This window comes from Mesoplodon mirus, assembly GCF_964341445.2.
Source record: "Mesoplodon mirus genome assembly, chromosome: 8".
NCBI lineage: Eukaryota > Metazoa > Chordata > Mammalia > Artiodactyla > Ziphiidae > Mesoplodon > Mesoplodon mirus.
In genome coordinates this window covers 75,413,716-75,440,353 of record NC_138984.1, presented here as the reverse complement: position 1 = coordinate 75,440,353, position 26,638 = coordinate 75,413,716, and the positions used below count along the sequence as shown (strand labels likewise).

The window sequence follows — 26,638 nt, the reverse complement described above, 5'->3', positions numbered from 1 at the left end:
TTAACGTTAATTATGTAATATGTGAACTTCAGGTTCAATTACTAGCTTAATCTTGCTTTCCTTTTGATTATATGTTTGGTAGCTTCACCATATTCTGATTTATTGCTGATGACAATAGATCAAGTTCCAAATGCAAATAAAGGTGCTTTTCACTGTGAATATTTTGACTTCCTTTATCCTAAAGCAGTTACTTAGAAATAAACTTACCACTTTCATAACCAATAAGGATATAGACAAATTCACAAAGTTGAACAGGCAGCAGTTCTAAAGTATAGTTTAGATCCCTTTCCCCCTCATTAGCCTTCTTCAACTCTATTTCCTGCCATCAGGAACCATAGTAACTGTGTGTGTACCAAGTATGTTCATTTTTATAGGCAATATTTATATGCTACAACTTACTGATATGAGTGATAATAATAGAAGACAAAAATATCTAGGGAAGAAAAGGAATATATTTTAACCATTTGGGAAAGATTGATTTAAAGAGACTTTCTTCACTACTGGATGATTTTTAAATGTGCTGAATGGAAAATTCTCACCACAGTAATCCTGCTTTTCATCTCTCAGACTTGAATAAACCAGCAGACTGTCGTACCAAGTTGCCCTTCGTCTGTGAAAAATACAATGTATCTTCATTAGAGAAATATAGTCCAGATTCTGCTGCTAAAATACAGTGCTCTGGGGATTGGATTACTTTTCAGAATAAGGTAAAAAGAGAATTGCTACGTTGTGTAAATGATGATTGCTTTCATGATGGTTACCTGGCCTGTGGCAGAATGGCATCCCACCAAGTAACTTCACTAAGATAGACCCTGCATATTTCAGTATCTCACCTGATTCTCTACATTTTCAGAAACCAAGTTAACTCTCAAGTTAATCACGCCTACAGGTCTTTCAGAGTACCGTGTTCCTATTCTGTTGCTACTGACACTTAAACTGCCAAAGTTGATCTTTAAGTGAATAGTAATATATTGACTAGTCAGGACTATCTCTTTGGCATGTAGGAAACTGGCTTAATTTCCGGCTGATAAATTTTCCCCCTTAAGGAAAACATCCAAGCAGCATTTACCAATCAAATTAGACCAACATTTCCCAAACTACTTTTTGGGAATATACACATATGCTAACAAAACGTTAATCATTGATGTTGCTTCCAGAGCAAGGTTTATGATTAAATAGCTTTGGGAAATGCCACATTCTATATTTGCTTCCTTGAGATGCACAATTCATATTGGTGTATGTATCTCTTAGGAAATGCATTTGGCTGCTAAAAAGAGAGATTATTATAGTATGCTAAAACATTTATTCTCTCAGATAAAAGAAGTTTGAAGATAAGCAGGCTGGGGTTGGTATGAAAGCTCTGTGGTCTTCAAAACCAGGCTTCCTTTGTCTTTCTGCTCTGCCATCCTTAACTTATGGCTTCCAAGCCCAAGTTCAGCGTGTTCTCTCTAGAGTCTTTTCTAGAAGCCACCCAATGACTTTATATTTCTCTGGCCATTCCAGTCTGTAAGGAGGCTGAAAAAAAAAAAAAAACTATCTTATAGCATGTTTCAAGGAAAACAATTTGGGACATGCTACTCCACACTAACATGATCATAATATCAAGAAGAAAAAGGAAGAGATGTGTCTGACAGCTGAAAACATCTGTAGTAAAGTTAAAATATTAGGGATATATATATATTTGTTTGTTTGTTTGTTTGTGGTACGCGAGCCTCTCACTGTTCTGGGCTCTCCCGTTGCGGACCACAGGCTCCGGACGTGCAGGCTCAGCGGCCATGGCTCACGGGCCCAGCCGCTCCGTGGCATGTGGGATCTTCCCGGACCGGGGCACGAACCCGTGCCCCCTGCATCGGCAGGCGGACTCTCAACCACTGCGCCACCAGGGAAGCCCCCTAGGGGTATATTTTGACTTTTTAAAATTTGGACAATCTTTTTTCCCCCCAAAGTACTAGATTAATTTACATAGTTGATGTAAGTTTATGTTTTTTTGTTTGTTTTTATTGAAGTATAGTTGAATGAAAATATTATATTAGTTTCAGGTGTACAACGTAGTGATCTGATATTTCTAGAGATTACACACCATACAAAGTTATTATAAAATTACTGACTATATTCCCTTTGCTATGCATTACATCCCTGTGACTTATTTATTTTATAACTGTTAGTTTGTATCTCTTAATCCCCTTCACCCCATTAAAATATCCTGTCAAGAGACAGGGGGATGATTTCTTTAAAAATGTGGTTTTTTTAATATAAGGTAATGATGAAGAATACGTATTTGAAACCAAATGGAGCAGAGTCTAAATGCTGACCATACCATGCTATGGCTATTTCACTTATGGGTAAAGTTACTTAATGTCCTTGTGCCTCAGTTTTCCCATTTGTTGTGAGAATTAAATGAGATAATACTGTGCAAAGTGTTTTAACACAAGGAAGCACTCAGTAAATGGGAGATTTTTTTCAAAAGTAGCTCAAGGACTACTCTTCAGTTGCTTAAATTAAGTGTAGAGTTGCATTCTTGGGACTTCCCTGGTGGTCCAATGGTAAAGGAACCACCTTACGATGCAGGTGACATGGGTTCACTCCCTTGTCAGGGAACTAAGATCCCACATGCCGCGGGGGCAACTGAGCCCACGCGCCACAACTACTGAGGTCGCATGCCTCAGCTAGAGCCCATGTGCTGCAAACTACAGAGCCCGCACGCCCTGGAGCCCACGCACCACAACTAGAGAGAAGCCTGCATGCCGCAACTAAGACCCGACGCAGCCAAAAATAAGAAATAAAATAAATAATAAATAAATCTTTAAAAAAAAGAGAGTGTAGATCTGCATTCTTTTGGTACTACTTTGTAAGTGTGTATATCTCACAGACAGAAAATTAGCAGCCTTCTAAAAGATGAGGCATTTTCTTCCTATGTGAGCTTTCCCGTGTGTGGAATTTTATACTTCATATGTGTTCTTTGCAGTGCTTTTTAAGGATCAAACCTAAGTCTCTTACATTTTCTGAAGCCAGCGATGCTTGTCAAACCTATGGTGGAACCCTTCCTTCAGTGCTGAGCCAGAGAGAGCAAGGTAGCAGAATTGTTTCATAAACATGTTTTATTCTGATCTGGAGGCTGTGTTTGTGTTGGGAGGCTGTGGGGAATTAACACATACAAAGAATCTTATTAAATTACTTTGTACAGAGGAGGTGAAAGATTATCCTGGTAGTTAGATAAGCAAGAGGTATTCATTGACATTTTTAGTATATCTTTAATTTGAATAAGTCAAATGTTTTTTGTTTTTTGTTTTTAATCTTCTGACAGATTTTATTACATCCTTGCTTCCGGATATGGAAGCTACTTTATGGATTGGTTTGCGCTGGACTGCCTATGAAAAGATAAACAAATGGATGGATAACAGAGAGCTGACATACAGTAACTTTCACCCATTATTGGTTGGTCGGAGGCTGAGAATACCAACAAATGTAAGGTTGTTTTTATTTTAATCAACAAACTGTGTAGCTCTATGAAATACCTGAGTCTTCCACAAATTATTGGATTAAGAACAAGGGCCTATTTTATGAGTCGGCTTATATGAAACGTCCAAATAGGCAAATCTATAAAGATAGAAAGTAGATTACTGGTTGCCAGAGGCTAAGAGGCTAGAAGGATTGGTAGTGATGGCCTAAAGCATATGGAATTTCTTTCAGGGGTGGTGAAAATGTTCTAAAATTGATTAGGGGTGATGGTTGCACAACTCTGTGAATATACTAAAACTATAGAATATATGCTTTAAGTGAATGAATTATACCATCTATGAATTATATCAATAATGCTGTCACAAGAAGAATAACGACAGAGCTTCCACAGCCTTCACGTAGCTGCCCTAGTTTTTCATAGTAGTATCAGATTCCATAGCACTTATTTCAGAACCATCTAAAACCATCAATAGTGAGTTGCAAATAAAAGCTAATATAAATGCTTTACTTATCATCTTGGAATTTGGAGCAGTCAGCCTCAGTCTCCTGAGGTTAAAAAGTACAAAATCTGTGGTTAGTGATCATTTTTCCCTAAGATCTAAATGTAAAGAAGCTATAGAATGGAAGAAGGCATTATATTAACAGCAGTTACCCTGTACCATGATATTGCTGCCCACTGCTTCTGTCTCCCTTATTTACTGGATACAAACCACCTTTTGCACAAAAGTCAAAGATTAAGCGATTAACTTTAAAGTTGAATTCCAAAAGTACATCCTAGACAACATCAACTGATATTCCTGATGCAATGGAACTTTGCTCAACGTTGACATTGGTGGCAAAGGGAACTCTGCAATATGTGTAATTATGTACAAAGTAAATATTGAAATAATGCTTGGTTATTGTAGAACATTTGGAAGTTATAGAAGAGTAAACAAAATAAAGAAAAATATCAACCCTTATCCTGCTTATACTTAGGCTGGTAGCTTTTAAACTTTTAACTCATGACCCATAGTAAGAAATAAATTTAAATTAACATTCAGCACATAGATATACATATAATATTGAATTGAAACAAAAGTTTCAGGAAATAATACTTACCCTTAGAGCTTATATTTCTTTCTTTTCTATTCTATTCTACTCTAGTCTGATCTAGTCTAGTCTAGTCAACCTATTCTCTGTGTTCTATTCTATTTCATTATCACAAATAAGAATCAAGATCCACTGAACTGATTTCATGATCTACTAAATAAGTCTCAAACCATATTTGAATCCTGATCTAGGAAATCACAGTGAATATTTCAGCATTTTTCTTCTAGGGCTTTTCTATACATTGTCTTCTTGACATAGATAAGATCATAGTATATATACTATTGTATTTACTTTTCTCACTTAGTATTATATCATAAGTCATTTCTTATGCCATTAAAAGATGTGCCTGATAAGCATTTTGATGGTTGCACAATATTTATTGCTAGATATACCATCATTTACCTAAACAATTCTGGGTATTTTGGCTGTTCCAGTTTTGCATAATCCTAAATAGTGCTGCAATTAACATCTTCATGCATAATCTTCGCTGTATATTTCAGGTTACCTCCCTAAGACAGATTTAGGAAGTGATATAGCCAGATCAAAAAATATAAGTAGTTGTAAAACTCTGGTTAACCAAATTGGTTTCCAGAAAGGTTTATGAGTTTATATTTTTGTCAGCAATATATTGTGATTACTTTTCTATTCATACCAGTGTATTAATAATTTCCAACATTTATTGAGCAGCTAATATGTGTCAGACACTCTGCTAATGCATCACATGCATTATTTAATTTAATGTGCACAATAGATATGAAACAGTCTGTACTCCTCTCCTATCTTAGAAATGTGGAGACAAACAGAGAGAGTCATGTAACTTGCCAGAAATCATGCAGGGTATGCGTGCAGGGTCGGCATTTAAATCCAAGTCTGCAGAGCCAGCATTCTTAGCTTCTCTACTGCATTGCCTCTACTACAATGCTCTAAGGAGAATTATCTTTTAAAAATTCTTGCTAATTTGGTAGTTTAAATGATATCATATTTTAATTTGTATTGCTCTGATTTCTAATGAAAACATACAAATTCAGTAATAATTTGAATTTCATCCAATGTGAATTTCTTATTCTTTGACAATTTATCAAAGCCTTCTTTGTATTTCTTATTGATTTTATGACTATGTAAATATTAAGTGTGCTAACCCTGTGTTTCTTTCATTTATTGCAGATATTTTCACAGGTTTTTTTTTCTTTAGGTCTAATACCAAAAATATTACAGAAATAAGTTTTGATTTTTTTGGTTTGTGTTCAACTCTATTTCTTTTTTTCCCTCCATTGCTTTTAGGTTAGAAAGTCCCTCATGTAAATGTTAGTTAAATGAATGCCTTTATTTTCTTCATTTTGTTTTATAGCTTGCTTTTTTGTTCTGACAGTATGATACATCCATGGTATATGGCATATGTTGTCAATGGTTACTTAATCCTTTTCCCTAATCCTGGCCAATTGTCTAGCATCATTTGTTGCATATACTTCCATCTGTTAAAATCAATATAGAATGCCTTTTTTATCATATGTGAAGTGAGCATGTGTATGTATATGTGTGTGTGTATGAGACATATTCTTGTATAGCTGCCACACTGATCTAAATACTATTATGTTGCCATATTTCAAAAAATATAATAGGATTAGTTATCCTTTATTGTATGTCTTTTAAAAATATTTTTAGCTGTTTTTGTCTATTCTTCAAGACAAACTAGAATTATTTAGTTAATTTCCAATCTAAACAATTAAATAGAAAACTTCTGGTAAGAATTTGACAACATTTTAGGAAGAATTGACATCTTTTTATTAATTTTCCCTCAAGAATATGGTGTAACATATCTCTCCATTGATTCAAGTCTTCCTTTTAAATTCCTCAGTGAAGTTTTTAGAGAAGTTCTCTTTCTTTTTGCCATTGAGAATGGCAGCTTTTTAAAACTGTCTTACTGATATGTAGGAAATCTATTATTTGGGTATTTTTGTGTATTTATTTCATAGGCATCCATATTACTAAAAGCTCTTATTACTTCTCAGAGTTTTTCAGTAGATTTTCTTGGGTTTTCTAATTAGATAATCATAATTGGCAAATAACTGTTCATTCTTCACTACATGTGGTAGGGATTCCAGAAACATGGTAAATACCAGGAGTAATAAATAACTTCCTAGACCACCTGGAGGGGTGGGATAGGGAGGGTGGGAGGGAGGGAGATGCAAGAGGGAAGAGATATGGAAACATATGTATATGTATAACTGATTCACTTTGTTATAAAGCAGAAACTAACACACCATTGTAAAGCAATTAAGCTCCAATAAAGATGTTAAAAAAAAAAATAAGAAAGTTTATCAGGATTTTCTTAGTGATTTCATGGTCAGCTCCTTAATGGATTTTTTTTACAGGAAGAAAAATCCAATTTGTAATATAAAGTTCCCTTGCTGGGATCTTCAGACTGTTAGTTTCATGACTGCTTGTACATATTTGCCTTTTTGTTTAGATTTTTGATGAAGAGCTGTCCTACCACTGTGCTCTAATGCTCAACCTCCAAAAGTCACCTTTTACTGGGACGTGGAATTTTACTTCCTGCAGTGAACACCATACTCTGTCTCTCTGTCAGAAATATTCAGGTACAGATTATTATTTAGATAACTATGGTACTTTATGCTGTTAGATATGTACAGTACTTTTTTACAAAAAAATCTTATAAATTAATATTAATTTTTAATCATACAGCTTCCTTAAAATTTTAGCATGACTAAATCCATACTGGCTCAGTGAGTCAAATTAGCTCAAATAGAATGTGATTTTTTTTCAAGATCATTGCCATAATTAAATATCAAAATTAAGTATCCAATGGAATTTGTTCATCGGTGTTGTCTAATGACAGTAAATTATGGTTGCATTTTGTTCTCCTTTCTACTCTGGAATTTTTCAGATTTTACTGTCATGATGAAAGGAGGAGAAAAAAATGTTTTTAACTGAGTTTGGTATAAACAATCACGGTTAAATGTAGCACTCAAAAAAAAAAAGGATGTGAAACATAAATGGATCACTGTCTATGCCCTCCTATAATCCAAATAAAAGTAAAATGTGTACTTAAAAGTAGGAATCATCTATATTTGCAAAAAGATATTGTTTTAAAGGTATTAAATCGTTTTCATTGGTCACAGTAAGTTTTTAAACAAACGATTAAAAAAAAAAAACCTTTGCCATGTAATGAGAACTTCAAGTAGCTAATCCATGTGCTTCTGGGTTTTTATTTTATTTTTATACAGCAGGTTCTTATTAGTTATCTATTTTATACATATTAGTGTATATATGTCAGTCCCAATCTCCCAATTCATATGTTTGTTCTCTACATCTGTGTCTCTGTTTCTGCCTTGCAAACCAGTTCATCTGTACGATTATTCTAGATTCCACATGTTTGCATTAATATACGATATTTGTTTTTCTTTTTCCAACTTACATCACTCTGTATGACAGTCTCTAGGTCCATCCATGTCTCTACAAATGACCCAGTTTCATCCCTTCTTATGGCTGAGTAATATTCTATTGTATATATGTACCACATCTTTATCCATTTGTCTGTCGATGGACATTTAGGTTGCTTCCATGACCTGGCTCTTGTAGGTGGTGCTGCAGTGAACATTGTGGTACATGACTGTTTCTGAATTATGGTTTTCTCAGGGGATATGCCCAGTAGTGGGATTGTTGGGTCATATGGTAATTCTATGTTTAGTTTTTTAAGGGACCTCCACAGTGGATGTATCAAGTTACATTCCCACCAACAGTGCAAGAGGGTTCCCTTTGCTCCACACCCTCTCCAGCATTTGTTGTTTGTAGATTTTCTGATGATGACCATTCTGACTGGTGTGAGGTGATACCTCATTGTAGTTTTGATTTGCATTTCTCTAATAATTAGTGATGTTGAGCAGCTTTTCATGTGCTTCTTGGCCATCTGTATGTCTTCTTTGGAGAAATGTCTATTTAGGTCTTCGGCCCATTTTTGGATTGGGTTGTTTGTTTTTTCATTATTGAGCTGCATGAGCTGTTCATATATTTTGGAGATTAATCCTTTGTCCGTTGATTCATTTGCAAATATTTTCTCCCATTCTGAGGGTCGTCTTTTCATCTTGTTTATCATTTCCTTTGCTGTGCAAAAGCTTTTAAGTTTCTTTAGGTCCCATTTGTTTATTTTTGTTTTTATTTCCATTACTCTAAGAGGTGGGTCAAAAAAGATCTTGCTGGGCTTCCCTGGTGGCACAGTGGTTGAAAGTCCGCCTGCCAATGCAGGGGACACCGGTTCGTGCCCCGGTCCGGGATGATCCCATGTGCCGCGGAGCGGCTGGGCCCGTGAGCCATGGCTGCTGAGCCTGCGCGTCCGGAGCCTGTGCTCCACAACGGGAGAGGCCACAACAGTGAGAGGCCTGCGTACCGCAAAAAAAAAAAAAAAAAAAAAAAAAAGATCTTGCTGTGATTTATGTCATAGAGTGTTCTGTCTATGTTTTCCTCTAAGAGTTTTATAGTGTCAGGTCTTACATTTAGGTCTCTAATCCATTTTGAGTTTATTTTTGTGTATGGTGTTAGGGAGTGTTCTAATTTCATTCATTTACATGTAGCTGTCCATTTTTCCCAGCACCATTTATTGAAGAGACTGTCTTTTCTCCATTGTGTATCCTTGCCTCCTTTGTCATAGATTAGTTGACCATGGGTGTGTGGGTTTATCTCTGGGCTTTCTATTCTGTTCCATTGATCTATATTTTTGTTTTTGTGCCAGTACCATATTGTCTTGATGACTGTAGCTTTGTAGTATAGTGTGAAGTCAGGGAGTCTGATTCCTCCAGCTTAGTTTTATTCCCTCAAGACTGCTTTGGCTATTCGGGGTCTTTTGTGTCTCCATACAAACTTTAAGATATTTTATTCTAGTTCTGTAAAAACTGCCATTGGTAATTTGATAGGGATTGCATTGAATCTGTAGATTGCTTTGGATAGTGTGATCATTTTCACAATATTGATTCTACTAATCCAAGAACATGGTATATCTCTCCATCTGTTTGTCTCATCTTTGATTTCTTTCATCAGTGTCTTACAGTTTTCTGAGCACTCCATGCGCTTCTGAAGAACTTTTTGCTAAATTAATCTTTGCTCATTTGTCTCATACTTTTTAGTAACTGCCTTTTTCAGAGAAGTACTATAAATCAATAATTCAAATATATCCTCCTAGGGGTGGTTGTATACATTTTTTCGTGGGTTCTCCCGGATGAAAACTTGTAAGGGGACACCCAACACCTCTTGTTGAAGCAATTCAAACAAAGGAAGAATTCGACACCAGTCTGAAATGGTAATCTTATTGCCATTAGAAGTAGTCTACTTTTATTTATAGCTTTTCTCCTATTGCAGTTTACTTTTATTTATAGCTTTTCTCCTTCCTAAATCAGATCAGCTAAATCAGAATTTTGTTCTAATTGTAGAAAACAAATTTGTGGTTCACAAATTTACCTAAGGTATACAGTAAAACATACCTAGTTCTCCCACCCAAAATCTAAAATAAATGAACAGATAAGTAATATCTAAAGTACATTCTTACAGGGAGAAATTTGAAAAAATGTCCCATGACTTGCCAAGTAGGTGGTTTTTGTGGCTTTATTTTTCTTTTACACACAGAAATTGAAAGCAGACAGACCTTGCAGAATACTTCAGAAACTATGAAGTATCAAAATAATCTGTACAAAATAATTCTGAAGACTCTGACTTGGACTGATGCTCTAAAGGAGTGCCAGAAAGAAAATATGCAGCTGGTGAGCATCACAGACCCTTACGAGCAGGCCTTCCTGACTGTGCAGGCGGTCCTTCATAACTCTTCTTTATGGATTGGACTCTCCAGTCATGACGTAAGTTTTCAGTCCCCACTGCCAGGATTGGGTGATGGAACGTGACATTTTTTATTGCACACAGCATCTCTCATATCAGACTAAAAGAAACCAGAGATCATAAAATCTTACTCCAGTGAATGAATTTCATGAGGTATGTAATTTTTAGCAGCAGTCATCTTTCCACTGTTGAAAGATCAGGTGCTTTATCATTTAGCTTAAGAAAAATGTCTAATGGACATATGTAGCTGAGCACTTCTTTTTATTTATTCCAATCGAAGATGGAGCTGGAATCAGGAGCTGCCATGTCTCCTCAGCCAATGAAAAGAAGAGAGGGAGGGGGGGGCTTCCCCGGTGGCACAGTGGTTGAGAGTCCGCCTGCCGATGCGGGGGACGCGGGTTCGTGCCCCGGTCCGGGAGGATCCCACATGCCGTGGAGCGGCTGGGCCCGTGAGCCATGGCTGCTGGGCCTGCGCGTCTGGAGCCTGTGCTCCGCAACGGGAGGGGCCACAGCAGTGAGAGGCCCGCATACCACAGTAAATAAATAAATAAATAAAAGTTTAAAAAAAAAAAATTCAGATGGGGTTGGGTGAGCAGAAGCCCATGAACGTTATTAAAGGGCTTTTTATCCCTTTCCGAATCAGCAGAGTGAAATTAAGCCACTCTACAAAGGGATTAGAATAGCATTTTGCCATATCTCAAGCCCTGATTTTGGGTACTTCTCATTCATTTCATAGCCCAGCAAAGAATGCTAGTCTCCTATTAATTCCCAGCACTAAACTACATACATGTAGCACAAACAGGAATATTTACGCTACTAAAGCTTTTGGCTATAATTAATAGGGAATCTTTTTTTTTTAAATAAAGCTGTTGCATTCCTCTCAGCATTGTAGGCCATTTTTGCCTCTTTTCTGAGCCTTGTATGTAATAAGTTGATGCTCTGCCCACGGAGATGTATTGAAAAGTAAGATATAGGGCTGGTATAAAAGGCTGCATACATTGTGTACTGATGGGGGTGCCATTTATTTATAAAGATTGTAATGTGAATTTTGCTTCCTGCATCTGTGCAGTGTGTGACCCATAAAGACCTAGTTAGATAAGTGTCACCTAAACCAGTATTCCTAATCCACTCTCAGAGGGAAGGTAATTGGGAGAGTAGGAAAGAAGTGTCCATTGCATTATGAAGCAAACCTGAGTTATGTAGATGGTAGGCTAACCCTCAGTATACCAAGATGGTTTCAGGGCTGCATGGAGAAAATGTGACTGAAGACAATTTAAGTCCTTGCACAAACCCCAAGTTGAACTGGAGAATGGATGAATAAAACTTAAGACGGAGAAGTAAACATTATCTTTGACAAACTTTGGACTTATTACCACCAGCATTTGTCAAAAGCTCGATTAAAAAAGCAGTATTTAGAAATTGCTTGAAGGCTAGCTTCTCCAAAATTCTGGATTTTAAAATGTACCCTCAGGTCCAGCCAGATTATCAGCTTGAACTGCTTCCCTAGACCCCACAGTATCAATTCCTTCATAACATTGCTTTACTTCCTTTCTCTTTTGTGTTTGGCATTATGTGAAACCCATCACTGTGTCTCTTGCGCGGGTGGTAATTAAGTTATTACATTTCCTAGTTTTAACCACCTTAAACCTTTTTAAACAAAAGCAATATTGTTGCTGGAGAAAAATCATAAAGTTAGAATAAATTAAAAGAATAAAATTGGAATCACCTATAATCCCAGTATCTAGTCATAAATGTGGTTTAAATATTTGGTATATATCCTTCAAGTTATTTTTCTACGTACATGTATTTCTTTTTAAGACACTTCGGATCATACAGTTTTGTAACTTTTTTTCCCCACTTGATGATTTTGGTCTTCTTTCTTATCCTATTTTCAGTTGTCACCTGTGTTTTTCTTTTCCCTTTTGCTCTTTAACATATTAAATTTTACATAGCTCTTTCTTATGTATCTTCATAAGCTGCCTGAAATCTTTGGAACATGGCAGAGTGTAAATAAATAAAACTTTACATTGAAAGCAATGGGAAGGTTTTGAAAGATTTTAAACATGGTAGTAACAATATCAGATTTTGACTTGAGAAAAACTATGCTGGGCAGAAGCTGGGGAAGGAAGTGAGCAGTCCAGAGATAGAAGACCAGTTAGAGTTTCTTGTAGACATTCATGCAGGAAATGATGTTGGTCTGGACTGAGGCATGTTTACAATGTCTGCAGTGCAGCAGTTCTGGGTTATAGAAGGTCTGGAGTGTGGCTGTGAGAGCAGGTCACTTGAGTACATAGAAGTGAAAGTCCATAGAAGAGGAAGTCAAGAAGGCTTGGGAACGGGATGAGTCATCCACATGAACATAGACGTCCCTAAGTCAGTGGTAGGACCAGGAAGACAGAGCAAGGCATGGGACACCTCCTTAGTAAATATCAGGGAGGAGCAAGGAGGCCAAGACCAAAGTGAATGTCAGAGAGAAGGAAGGACTCTGGGAGTTTGCCAAGACCTCAGTGAATGTCAGAGAAGAAGGGCATAAACCTCAAAGGAAATGACTGAAGGAAATAAAAATACCCACTACCTCATTCTCATGGCTCTGTGATATCTGAGACTAAAAAAAAACAAGCAGCCTTCCCTTGTGGATGCTGAAAGGAACTTATTCTATTAGAAAAGACAGGTTTTAATTAAGATCAATCAAGGTCTAGAATTTAGTGAAGAGATACTTACAGTCTTAATAAAGAGATTTATTGTTCAGTAAAGAGATGGTGGGAGTGGGATGACTTATCTACAAGGAACAAAGTTCCAAAGGCCCAGGGACCTGGGTTCGTTGGGAGTGCAACAAGGGGGAAGGAATCCAGGGTCATACTCAGTACAGGCAACATCACAGGGGCAAAGGGCCACATTTGAGGCCACTTGGTTTAGAGATTAACTGGCCATAAGTTTACAACTGGAACACTGGTAGAGAACAATTCTGAATGAAACAGTTGGTGGTGTTGAGGTTTGACCACATCTGCTATTTTTGGTTCACTAAGGAGACTGTGAGACTGCATGTGGCCTTTGGCCCAATGTTCCAAATAAACCAGTGATGCAAAATTGCCCCAGGCCTCAGGAAAGCATAGCTCAGTGGGTCAGTGTGGAAGGGCTGGTGCTCTGGCAGCACCACAGGAAAACTCAGGCAGGCCTGTACTTCACAATCCATCCCCTGCACATCTGTACCTACCTTGTTAAGCCTCTCTCAAGACAGGTGGGTGGTCAGGCCCTTATCAGGACGTAAAGATAGATGTTCACAGACTTCTAGTGCACAATAGAATGTAGTGAATAAGGAAGTTTCTCTTCAAAGACAAATGTGAAAAGGGTGGTGTGAGATCCACAGGGCCTGAAGGTTTAAGAGGAAGGGAGCTGGCGTCTCTGTAGCTCTTCTTGTGTACCAGCGAGCCACTGACTTAGGTGTTTTACACGTTACCCATTAATTCCAACCCCATGAGATTAAGTGTCACATCCATTTAATAGATGAAGGAGTGGAAAAGTGGCAAGGTAATGCCACAATCAAAAGCTAAAAAGTGAAGAATTCAAAACGAGGTATGCTTAGCTCTAAAGCCCGTGTTCTTTCCACTACTACATATTATCTCTAAGTTAATCAGAGCTTACAGTGGTCCTCACTCCATTTTAGCTTTCTGATTTCCAACAACCAATGGTTCCAATTATGTGTGAGGCAGCAAAGCATAATGGTTCAGACCATGGACTCCAGGGCCTAATGGCCTGGATTTGTATCCCAGCACTGTGGTTTACATTCTGTGTGACTGGCTTCAGTTTTCTCATCTGTAAAATGGATATAATAATAGTACCTATCTCGTATGGTTGTTATGAGGATTATATAATATTTGCAGAGTACCTAAAACAGTGCCTGGTGCATAGTAAGTACTGTGTAAATATATGCTAAACATAAGATAAAATTAAAAATTATTAGATTGGGACTTCCCTGGTGGAGCAGTGGTTAAGAATCCACCTGCCAGTGCAGGGGACACGGGTTCAAGCCCTGGTCCGGGAAGATCCCACATGCCACGGAGCAGCTAAGCCTGTGCACCACAACTACTGAGCCCATGCACCACAACTACTGAAGCCTGCATGCCTAGAGCCCATGCTCTGCAACAAAAGAAGCCACCACAATGAGAAGCCCACGCACTGCAATGAAGAGTAGCCCCAGCTTGCCAGAACTAGAGAAAGCCCGTGTGCAGCAACAAAGACCAAACACAGCCAAAAATAAATAAATAAAATAAAACAAATTTAAAAATTATTAGATCGACCATGAGGGTCACACTCATACAATAGGGATAACATGAAGTATAACCACTTAAGATATATTTCTGCTCCATACAGGATGAACTCAACTTTGGTTGGTCAGATGGGAAACATCTTCAATTTAGTCGCTGGGCTGAAAATAATGAACAACTTGAAGACTGTGTAGTATTAGACACTGATGGATTCTGGAAAACATCTGACTGTGATAATAATCAACCAGGCGCTATTTGCTATTTTTCAGGAAGTATGCTAATTTCAAATATTTTAATTCTTAAATTGTTATCAGTCTCATGAGTAGTGGAATTTTGAGGAAATGGTTTTGTAAAATCTGGTTTTAAAATTATAAAGCAATTATAATCATGTCCTTTTTACAACAAAATCTGTTGTGAAAATTTGTATTTGAGGAGAATTATTATATGTTAAATATTTTGTCATTAATTTGTTATTTTAGATATGTTTTATCTTTATTTTTGTCAACTGACTATAGTAATTGACCTTTGAGTTTTAAGTCCTTGTTAGCCTCATTTTGCATACATTTTGTGTTTATATTCTTATGGAAAACTTACATTTTTGGGAATTCTTTTGTAATTCTTATCATCAATGCTTAACATTTCTTTTATGAGTCACTGTTAAGATTCATTTGGTTGCTAACAGTAATTAGCTCACGCTAGCTTAAGCCAAAAGGGAAATTTAGATCCTCAGAAATGGGGATAGAGCTGAGCCTCCTGAGGAAAGGAGATCTCAAAGCCAGAGATGCTGTCTTGCACCTCTCCTTTCTGTTTCTCTCAGTGGATCTGCACTCTTCCCTTTATGTACTTGCTGCTTCTCTCTGCATTTCCTGCTTCTCTCTGCACATGGTGAAACATGGCAGCTCTGCAGCTTTCAATTTTAGCCATAACTGGAGATGAATTGACTATCTCTGAATTCCACTTTTCAAATCTGAAAAGAATTGAAAGAGAGAATCTGATAGATTAGAGAGAATCTGATAGACTCAGCTTAAGTCAGATATGCCATCTCTAGCCCAGTCAGAGGAAAGTGGTTTTACAGCTTCCAGGGGCCCACATTTGTGGGTTTGTGGTTAGAAAAAAGACTACTTCACAAAGGGAGTGGCTGTGAGCTGGGAGAAATATTGCATAGTCTCTACCATGTGTTGAATCAGTTTGATTGGCTTTGAATAGAGCATATCTCTATATGCATCTTTTTGAATCTGTGGCCTTTTCATAAAATGAAAAAAAAAGGCTGAATTCAGATTTTTCTAGATGTCAGATTTTAAATTATTTCTGTTTGCTTTGGTTAAAGCAATAACTTATTTAGAATATCAAGTATTTCATAAAATGTTCTTTTAAAGTTAGAGAAGATATCAGTTACCAGAAAATTGAAGATGAATTCTCAAAGTTATATTTAGGTGCCTATTATTATGTTTGTATAGTTTCTCTGAAATGGCCCCTTGTATTAGAAGTTTGGTGATGCAGGAAGAGAGAAACTGCATTTAACCTAATAACACCTCATTTTCCACATTCTTCTACTCATTCCACATCAGGGGAAAGAAAATTGTATTAAATAATTTCCTTCCTACAGAAAGCCAGTTAAGAGGTCACCTTTTATTTGAGCATAAACAGAACAAGCATAACCAGGCTATTATTTCTTGGCTTCCTGAATATTTCCTACAAATCAAGTCTAATTACGATGAACAGGATTTAACATTTATATCTGAAGTTAGAATTGTTACCATTAATTCTTTTTCTAGATGAGACTGAAAAAGAGGTCAAACCAGTTAACAGTGTTCAATGTCCATCTCCTGTTCTAAATACTCCATGGATACCATTTCAGAACTCTTGCTACAATTTCATGATAACAAAGAATAGATATATAGTGACAACACAAGATGAAGTTCATTCTAAATGCCAGACACTGAGTAAGTATGTTGTATGGCCATTATATGTTGCATTATGCTTGTTAGAAAACAAATCTCATCTGAGTGTATTATATTCAATAAATATTTCTAATTAACGCTAGTAACTAGAACTCAAAAATATTCATCTCCTAATTTCTACATTATCAATGACAAAGTATTAAAATTTGTGTTTAGTTAAAATGGAAAGTACAGGAGTTATCTCCTTTTTTACCCATCCATTAGGGAACTAGTCTCTCTTTACACGTATAAATGGGTTCTACTTAAAAAGAGAAAGAAATGACACCAGAGAGCAGAGAGCTGGATATTAAATCAAGTTAGGCTGTGGGCAAAGAGAAAATAGGTCAGTTTGAGTGGTTGAAAACTTAGATAAGGCAGAAAGAAGCAGCTCTGCTTAAAAGAAATACATATTTCATACTTTCAGCTCTCAGGACTCTCCAGATATTTCCTGTGAGATCCACTGAGGATTTGTGGCTTTTGAACAATGGACCCATCAACTTTGTAGGAAGTTCCTATGGAAAATATCAAACCTTTATTCCCCAAAGTGTGTTCTGTGGAACACTATTCTTGAGATGTTCTGTAAAGAAAAAGATCCTTAGTTAAAGAACAAGGGTGAGAAATACCACACATCTTCACTTCCTTTTAAACATTATCAAATGTGCATTAGCATATACTTTAAGAAATACTGACATGAATGAACTAGTTTACTTTTGGTTAACCAAAATTTGTAAAGTTTTTTTCAATGTAGCTCTTTTCCGAGGAACCCCTGAGGAACACACTTTGGGAAATATTAAACTTTTAAAATCCTGTTATAACAGTGATCGCTAAGGAAAAGGAAGGTCTGTCTTTTAGCCCATCTAAGAGGTTTTTATTTATTATAGTCTTTGACAGTGTGTCATTAATATAGGTGGATTTGTACCAACTCAAAATAAGCCTTAAATGGGGAAAAGTAAAGTGAATCAATGTTTCAAATTCGCCTTTCAGCTACTAGTTTTCCACTATTCTGTGCGACCAAATTTAAGATCAAAATGTTTGAAAACGTTTTAACCTATTCATTTAGTACAACAAGATAGTTTTAATTTATATGTCTTTCTTATTTTCTACTATTGTTTAAGTTTTGGAGTGTGTTAAACTGGGAAATAAAAATTACTAAATCTATCAAACAAAGTGTTCTAAGTAATTAATTATTTAAATTATTGACTATTTTTTATTTAACAGATCCAAAATCATATATTCTGAGTATTCGAGATGAAAAAGAGAATAACTTTGTTCTTGAGCAGCTTCTACACTACAATTACATGGCTTCATGGGTCATGTTAGGTATAACTTATGAAAGTAAGTTATAAATCTACTGGTTTTCACTATTTATATTCATAGTTCATTATAAACTACTTGTTTATCAAGCTGTGAAAGTATATACTTCAGAGTATATGTTAATCAGTATACAAAATTATAATTATGCAGTCAGCATAACTTAATACGAATACCAAGACAGTTTTTGTGTCTCTGCTCTGCCACTAAAATGCCTTTACCACCAAGCTTAGAGTTAAATGGTGGAAAATAATTTCCTTTCTTCACCCTCCCTCCTAGCAGTACAAGACTAACTAAAATGACTGCACTGCTGCATAAATCTCCCATACTTACTTTATATCTCTATGTATGTGGGATGAGTGAGAACAGAAATACACTTCTACTAATGTTGCATCTTTGGTTTTATATCATTGGCTTGGGGTATACATTAGAAAAATGAGACACATAGTCTGCCAATGGGATAGAATATTTGAGATTGCAAATGCCACAAATTCAAGATATAATTGCTGTGAAAATTTTTTAAAAACACAGACTCTAATAATAGGGGAAATAAGACCAATTTAGAAAGATACTCAATTAGAGGTGTCCTGAAAATCATAAAGTTTTGGAATTAGAAAAAAAATCACTGTGTGGGCATAAAGCATCAAAATCATACATTCACCCCAAAAAAGGGGCTTAATAAGGGGCACAGGACAATGATAGCTAGAGGTAGTGTAGGCAAAGAAACTTAATTACTCAAATCTGACCATTTTATAAATAGTCTTCTCTTTGCTATCTAACCTGTCTCTTTCTTAGAATTACTCAGGTTTTTCTTAAATGTTTATGGCTTGCAGATGAGCTAACAAAAATTAAGCTATCAAGTAATGGGTAAGACTTGGGTTGCCAGCTGAAGATGAGTTCATCATGGTAGGACTTAGTTGCCCAATCCTTTTCTCTAATGATGCTTGAACACTCTTAAATTTAGGAATGGAAAAAAATGGAGAGGAACTAGGTAGAAAGTTCCCAAGCTTTACCTGAAAGTAACTGAGGAAACATTGATCCCATGTGGAGCAACAGAAACTATACCCAGGATATAGTTAAGATATTTCAATTGTACCCTTTGCTGTACTTGGTTAGTTATATTATCAGAAACAACTGAAAGTGTATTCTGTATTCTGAAAAGCATTTTCAGATCTGTAGGCTTTCTTTTAATCATCTTAACTTATTTTATAAAATGTAGTTGTAACAAAACTTCTATTAAAATATACAGACATATGAGAGACATATAGAAAGATATTTCCAGCAAACAGTAAATTTGGCTTAAAACTAATTCTTACTGGCTTAATTTATATCCATAGCGGTTTTGTATCATTTAAATATGCTTAAATACTATTTAATTGTATATACCACCTATACAAAGGATTCTGTTTTTTTTTTAAAGTTCTGACTTCTTCAAAAGTAGGGCTGCGAATAGAAATTACTAAGAGAAGCCATGTGTCAACTGAGAGATATTTCAAGCCAAGTGAAAAAGTGACTCTTTTGTTATAACAACTTTAGAAATATACCATTGCCCATCGCATTGGCCAGAAAATTGTAACTTTATTAACATTTGGGGAGAGGGAAAGAGGGACTCAAAGACATGAGGTGATATAAAGCAGCAAGCAAGAACCAAATCATATGTACCATATTTCTTGTGTATCATGGCTGCAGGCAGATGTTTAGGTAGAATGCCTTGGGAGATGGTAATCAGTAAAAGGAAGAAATAACCAGGACAACAAGGAGTATGTGTAGGTAATAATGACATCACTCTTCATACCAATTCATAATTTTAATAGGCCTAGCAACTTGTTTTACCAAAAACTTTAGTAAGGTATATTCACGTAGCATACAATTCAGCCACTTAAGGTATACAATTTAGTGGCTTTTGGTATACTCACAGGGTTGTGCAACTATCGCTATCCCCCAAAGAAACATCATACCCATTTAGCAGTCCCTCCTCATTCCCCATCCCCTCTCCCAACCCTCAGCAACCACTGATCTATTTTCTGTCTCTACAGATTGCCTACTCTAGACATTTCATGTACGTGAGATCATATAATATGTGACTATTTTGTGACTGGCTTATTCCACTTAGCATAATGGTTTCAAGGTTTATGCATGTGGCACTGTAAAAAGTTTCATTCCTTTTTTGGCTGAATAATATCCCATTGTATGGATATACCACGTTTTATTTATCCATTCATTGGTTGATGGGTATTTAGGTTTTCACTTTTTTGGTTATTATGAATAACATTCATGTACAAGTTTTTATGTGGATATATGTTTTTGTTTCTCTTGGGTATATACCTAGGAGTGGAATTGCTGGGTCTTTGTGTAACCCTTTGAAGAACTAATAGACGGTTTTCCAAAGCTGCTGTACCATTTTCCTTTAGGGGTTCCAATTTCTCTATATCATGCCAACAGTTGCTTTTATCTGTTATGTTGATTATAGCCATTCCAGTGGGCATGAAGTGGTATCTCATTGAGGTTTTTATTTCATATCCCTATTGATTAATGATATTAAACATCATTTCGTGTGCTTATTGACTATTTGTATGTTATCTTTGGAGAAATCTATATTCTAATCCTTTTCCCATTTTTTAAATTATTTGTCTTTTTTATTATTGAGTTTTAAGCATTTTTTAATGTATTCTGGATATAAGTCCCTTGTCAAAGAAATGATCTATAAATATTTTCTCTCATCACTTTCTTGGTAGTATAATTTGTAGCACAAAAACTTTAAAAATTTTAATGAAGCCCAGTTTATCTATTTTTTATTTTATCACTTGTGTCTATCGACTTTGCCTATCCTAGGCTCGTGAAGACATACTCCTGTGTTTTCTTCTAAGAGTTTTATAGTTTTAGCTCTTATATATAGGTCTGTGATCAATTTTGAGTTTTTTGTATGGTGAAAGGAGAAGGTCCAACTTCATTTTTTTTGCATGTAGATATCCTGTTGTCCCAGGAACTATTCTTTCCCCATTGAATTGTCTTGGCACCCTTGTCAAAAATCAATCGACATAAATTGTGCACAGTTTAGGTCCAGAGAAGAGGTTTCTATCACTAGTTTTATATATGTTAATTTTTTAAATAAAATAATTGTGTTAATTTCCATTACAATTAAACATATATGTAGGAAAAAATGAATATTGGATGAAAAAATAACAAAATGTAAAGTTACTTCAGGATGGTTGAATGATAAATAAATTTTAATTTTCATGTTTATAATGTGTACTTTCTATATTAAAAATAAGCATGGTTTACTGTTATAATTAGAAAATATTTTAGAGGGACACACATAATGATACAACCTTTTAGAAGCTGGTGAAAGAAGAAAGAAAATTAGTTGAGTTTGAAATATTAACCTCATAAGTGTAATTCAAGTCTTGATTTAATCTCTAAGCATAGAAAAAAGTGTTTCTTTTCTAGATAATTCCCTCATGTGGTCTGATAAGACCACGCTGTCATATACACACTGGAGATCAGGAAGACCAGCTGTAAAAAATGGCAAGTTTTTTGCTGGCTTGAATACTGATGGCTTCTGGGATATTCAAACCTTTCATGTTGTTGAGGACATACTTTACTTTCACCAGCACAGCATTCTGGCTTGCAAAATTGAAATGGGTAAGTATGCTAATGTAGAGTTTCTACTCCAGGGAAGAAGAATGTAAAGTCATTAGCTTCACTAGTGGGAATCATGCAGTTGTACTTTTTGAGTGGCTCCCTTGTATTCGGTCCTATGAGAGGCGCTGTAGACATCACAGAGGAAGGAAAAGACACACTCCCTGGTGTCATGGTCTTGATCTCAAGGAATAAAATGTAGTTGGGGAGACAGCATTAAATGTTTATCACTGTTTTATGCAGGTTAGTCTTAGCTTATTTGGTACAGGCTTACATTTGTTGGGAAGTCAAAAGAGACCAATGAAAACAGGAGTAATGAAAACAAAGAATGCACTGAGGAGGAGGAAAAACTTGGTTGGGCCTTGAAGGATGGATAAGATTTCTATAAATAAGGAAATGTGTTTGGGTAGAGTTTTGAGATTCCAGGCTGAAAGTGAATGTCTCTCAACCATGCCTAATTCCTTAAATACGTGTATTTTTAAATGCATGTCAGATTTAAATTTTTCACAGCTTAAAAACTGTTCCTATGGCCATTCTGCTCTAAGCCCTCTGCTAACATGGAGCCCATCACAGTTGCATCCAGGCCCATTTTCTCCCTTCATAGTCCTGCAGAATAACTTTCTGATGCACCATTTCCATCAACAATCTCCAGGGATTCCCTATTATTAATTGCTTTGAGTTCATGTAAGCTTTTGAGACTTTTTAGAAACCAGAGTCTATTCTAAAATTCTAGGTTTTCTCCCAGTCTCCATTTTTTTCCCCATTTTTGGTTCAGTAAGTATCTTTTCCTGTCAGGCTGATCTCTTCACTGTCCCATGTACAGTGTATACCCATTCTCATTTGCACCTTTATTTATTTTTTTTTCCTGTCATGATGTCTTCTACCTTCTTTTTTCTTTCCTTTTTAAATAAATTTTCATTTTAGAATAGTTTTATATTTACAGAAAAGTCGCAAAGATAGTACAGAGAGTTCCCATATACACCATAACCAGTTTCCCCTGTTGTTGACATCTAACATTAGTATGGTACACTTGTCACAACAAATAAACCAATGTTGGTAAATTATTATTACCTAAAGTCCATACCTTGTTCAGATTTTCTTAGTTTTTACTTTATGTTGGTTTTCTGTTCAGGAATTCATCCAGGATACCACGTTACACTTGGTCTTCATGTCTTTTTAGGTTCTTCTCAGCTGTGATAGTTTCTCAGATTTTCTTGCTTTTTTTGACAGTTTCACGGAGCACTGGTCATGTGTTTTGTAGGATGTCCCTCAGTTTGGGTTGGCTGATGTTTTTCTCATGATTAAACTGGGGTTATGAGTTTGGGGTTTAGGGAAAAAAACACAGAGGTAAAATGTCATTCTCATCACATCCTGTGAAGGGTATATTCTGTCAGCATGACTTACTTATCACTGTCGATTTTGACCTTGATCACCTGGGTCTAGGTAACTTTCATTAGCTTTCTCCACTGCAGAGTTACTATTCTTCCCCCTTTCTATATCATACTCTTTGTAAGGAAGTTACCATACTCAGTCCTTACTTGTGAAATGCAGAGTTATTCTCTACCTTCCTGAGGTGGGAAGTATCTATGCTTGGAATTCTACACAGGAGATTTGTCTATTCGCTCCCATTAAAAAAATTTTATTTTGTCATTTATTTATATCAGCACGGGCTCATGGTTATTTATTTTATACTTTGGGTTTTAAGCTAATAGACTATATTATTTAATATTTTGCTCAAATTGTTTCAGATTTGGCCTTTGGGAGCTCTTTTACTTGGCTTCTGTGTCCTTTTGAAATACCCTCATCATTGTGGTTTTGTTATTACTGTTGTTTGTTTTTAGCTGACTTTCTGGTTACCTTATTTCTTTTGAGTCCTAATTTCAGCTAACCTCAAGTCTGGAGATCTAATTTATGAAGCAGGTTTTCTGACTCCCTTAATTCAGATGACTCTTTCTTTCTCTAGTCAGTCACACATATTTTAGTGGTTAATTGTTTTGCCCTCATTTCAGGTGTTGTTGTTTTCTGTGCCCAACTAATATGTGAGCTCCTTAAATAAAAGACAATGTTTATGCCTTTTTTAAATCACTCAGACAATTGTAATAGTTAAGAGCCTATTATATGTGCTGTGGCTATAAGAAAAAGAAAGTATGCATTTGACCTCCCTTATTAAGAGGCCCAGTTTTATTTATTTATTTATTTATTTAAAAGTATCTGATCAAGGCTATCCAAGGGTTCAGGGGAGGAAGGTTTTTTTAAAAAAATATTTATTTATTTATTTATTTTTGGCTGTGTTGGGTCTTCGTTTCTGTGCGTGGGCTTTCTCTAGTTGTGGCAAGCGGGGACCACTCGTCATCGTGGTGCGCAGGCCTCTCACTGTCGCGGCATCTGTTGTTGCGGAACACAGGCTCCAGACGCGCAGGCTCAGTAATTGTGGCTCACGGGCCCAGTTGCTCCGTGGCATGTGGACTCTTCCCAGACCAGGGCTCGAACCTGTGTCCCCTGCACTGGCAGGCAGATTCTCAACCACTGTGCCACCAGGGAAGCCCCAGTTTTATTTAACTTTTGAAATGATTGCATGTCCAACCTTACCCAAAATATGTATTTTGAATAATTTAAATTTAATCACTAACACCCTTAATTTAAATATTACAGTTGACTACAAAGAAGACTATAATACTACTCTGCCACGGTTTATTCCACATAAAGATGGTATTTATAATGTTATTCAAAAAAGGGTAACATGGTATGAAGCATTAAATACATGTTCTCAAAGTGGAGGTCATTTGGCAAGTGTTCATGACCAAAATGGCCAGCTTTTTCTGGAAGATATCGTGAAGCGTGATGGATTTCCACTGTGGGTTGGGCTCTCAAGTCATGATGTAAGTCTTGTTTTGTTTTCCAGAAATTTTCCAAATATGTTAGAGGGTTGGAAATTTGAGCATAAGATATTAATTCAAAGTATAACATCAGATTAAGTCCTCGGATTACATTTGCATCCCATAGTGCTTTCTATCTTTTCACAACATAGAGCAAATGGAAAATTATATTCTAGAGTGAGCTAGGCAAATGGCCAGAACTGCAGCTGCCCTAGACACTGCCAATCCATCCCAAGGGCTTAGTAGATTAATGTCTCAACAACAGCCCTGTAACTTATTTGGGATAGACCAGTTGGAGAGCTGGTGAAAAGGTAATAGCACAGGATCAGAAAAACCTGAGTTCCAATACGAGTGGCAGGTCTCCTGTTTACATGTTGGGTGATCACAAGCAAGTTATTAAACCTTTGCAAGCTTATTTCCTCATCTGTAAAATTGGGGTGATAACATTTTCCTTAATAGAGGATTATTAGCACAAAATTTATACTGTATAAGGTGCCAAGTAAAACTCTTAACATTAGGACTAATAGATGTATATTTTCTCCCCACTTTCTCCCTAGAAATTAACACTATTTGAAAATAATCTTCTGCAGGTAAACACGTCTTTTGTACCACTATTCGAACCCTATTCATTAGTATATTCATGTACTGATAATGATGTCTAGTATACAAAAAATAGACATCTATTGAGATTAGAATTGAAGGCTTAATTTAAATAATCTTTAGAACAAAGTGGGGAAAATAAAAGGATGGCAAATTAGGATTATAGAATCGAGGACAAGTCAAAACTAATCTCCCCGTATGAGTTTCTTGGGAAGTATTTTTCTCTTCCAGACCCCTGCTGCTTGATGACTTCTGTAATATGAAAAAATCTAGCCAGAGACACAAAGCACAAAACTATAAAACAGACAATATTTAGAATAATGTGAAGGTTGAGACTGTAAATCTGTAATTGTGACAAATGGAAGACATTTGCATGTCATTTAATTTCAAGTGTTATATAAACTCATCCTTTAAACAAAAAAAACAAATCTAGAGATAGAGTATAGTAACCCTGTCTCTAAATTTAAAGTCCTATTTAAATTATGCCAGAGCAAATGTCTCAAATCAATGCATCAAAAATAAATCCCTGATATTACAAGTAGGTCCAGATCTACAATACTTGCAAACAAATAATTAACACTCCATCCCTGTATTTTTTAAAGCATGCATGTTCTTCTTAATGTTCTTTTTGAAGTCATACATCTGAATTCAAGTTATCTCTATTATTCTTAACACAGGGAAGTGAATCAAGTTTTGAATGGTCTGATGGCAGTGCCTTTGACTATATCCCGTGGAAAGATAAAAAATCTGCTGGAAATTGTGTTGTCTTGGATCCAAAAGGAATTTGGAAACATGAAAAATGCAACTCTGTTAAGGATGGTGCTATTTGTTTTAAACCTACAAAATGTAAGACTTGATTTCAAATAACTGTATATTTACTAAAACATGACATTTATTTTATGCACATGATTAAATACTCAAAGGAACTTTTTGTAGATTTTAAATAAGGTTTATTCACAAGTCCTATCAAAATACTTTTGATACTTTGTGAAGAGAAACAAATATGATATGCCCATTCAGGGAATTTGTTCTCAAAGACTTTCAATTGTTCTGTCACTAGATGAGTTTTACTCTAGAATTTGTGAATTTTAATTTCACTTAGCAATGTTTTTCAAAGGCTGAGATGCTCCTTTAAAAAAAAGGGTTCCACAGCATAGAAATTTGGGAAATACCTCTATGATATACCATATTGATGGCTCTGAAAGTTTCTATAGTAAGGAGTCTCTATAGTAAAGAAATGTTTTGTGTAACTAAACGTTTTCCAAACATATAGGATCCTTAAAATCTAAGGAAAGAGCCCCTTCCATCAGGGGCTGGACCTGGGGTCGTCCCTGGTGGGTGGCGTATGAATCTTGATGAAGAGCACAGGAACCTACAGCACAAGCTGCAGAGACCCTCTGGGCAGGCCACGAGATGGTGGCCATGTGGTTAGCTGAAGCTTCTGGTTCTCACTGGTTCTCTCAGTGCTTACCATCTTTTCTGCTCTGAAGAATCCTCAAGAGAAGATTTAACATTTGGAATTTCAACAGACTTAAGCAGAAGAAAATGTGAACACCTTATCTAGATATACAAGTGAATACAAGAAAAGGAGAATGATATAGAGAATGAGGAATAAAGA

General features: G+C 36.1%; 1 protein-coding gene across 2 annotated transcripts in view; it reads left to right on the top strand.

Moving 5' to 3' along the window:
* Window positions 1–26,638, top strand: part of LOC309809112 (CD302 antigen) — a 128,166-nt gene that overhangs the window by 52,614 nt on the left and 48,914 nt on the right. For both annotated transcript variants that reach the window (XM_082629885.1, XM_082629883.1), the window contains exons 21-31: window positions 568–707; window positions 2,966–3,071; window positions 3,305–3,465; window positions 7,016–7,145; window positions 10,183–10,409; window positions 14,761–14,926; window positions 16,430–16,597; window positions 17,813–17,929; window positions 21,353–21,547; window positions 24,197–24,423; window positions 25,698–25,866. In XM_082629885.1, coding sequence (XP_082486011.1) covers window positions 568–707; window positions 2,966–3,071; window positions 3,305–3,465; window positions 7,016–7,145; window positions 10,183–10,409; window positions 14,761–14,926; window positions 16,430–16,597; window positions 17,813–17,929; window positions 21,353–21,547; window positions 24,197–24,423; window positions 25,698–25,866 — 1,806 coding nt within the window. The remainder of the gene's footprint in view (window positions 1–567; window positions 708–2,965; window positions 3,072–3,304; window positions 3,466–7,015; window positions 7,146–10,182; window positions 10,410–14,760; window positions 14,927–16,429; window positions 16,598–17,812; window positions 17,930–21,352; window positions 21,548–24,196; window positions 24,424–25,697; window positions 25,867–26,638) is intronic.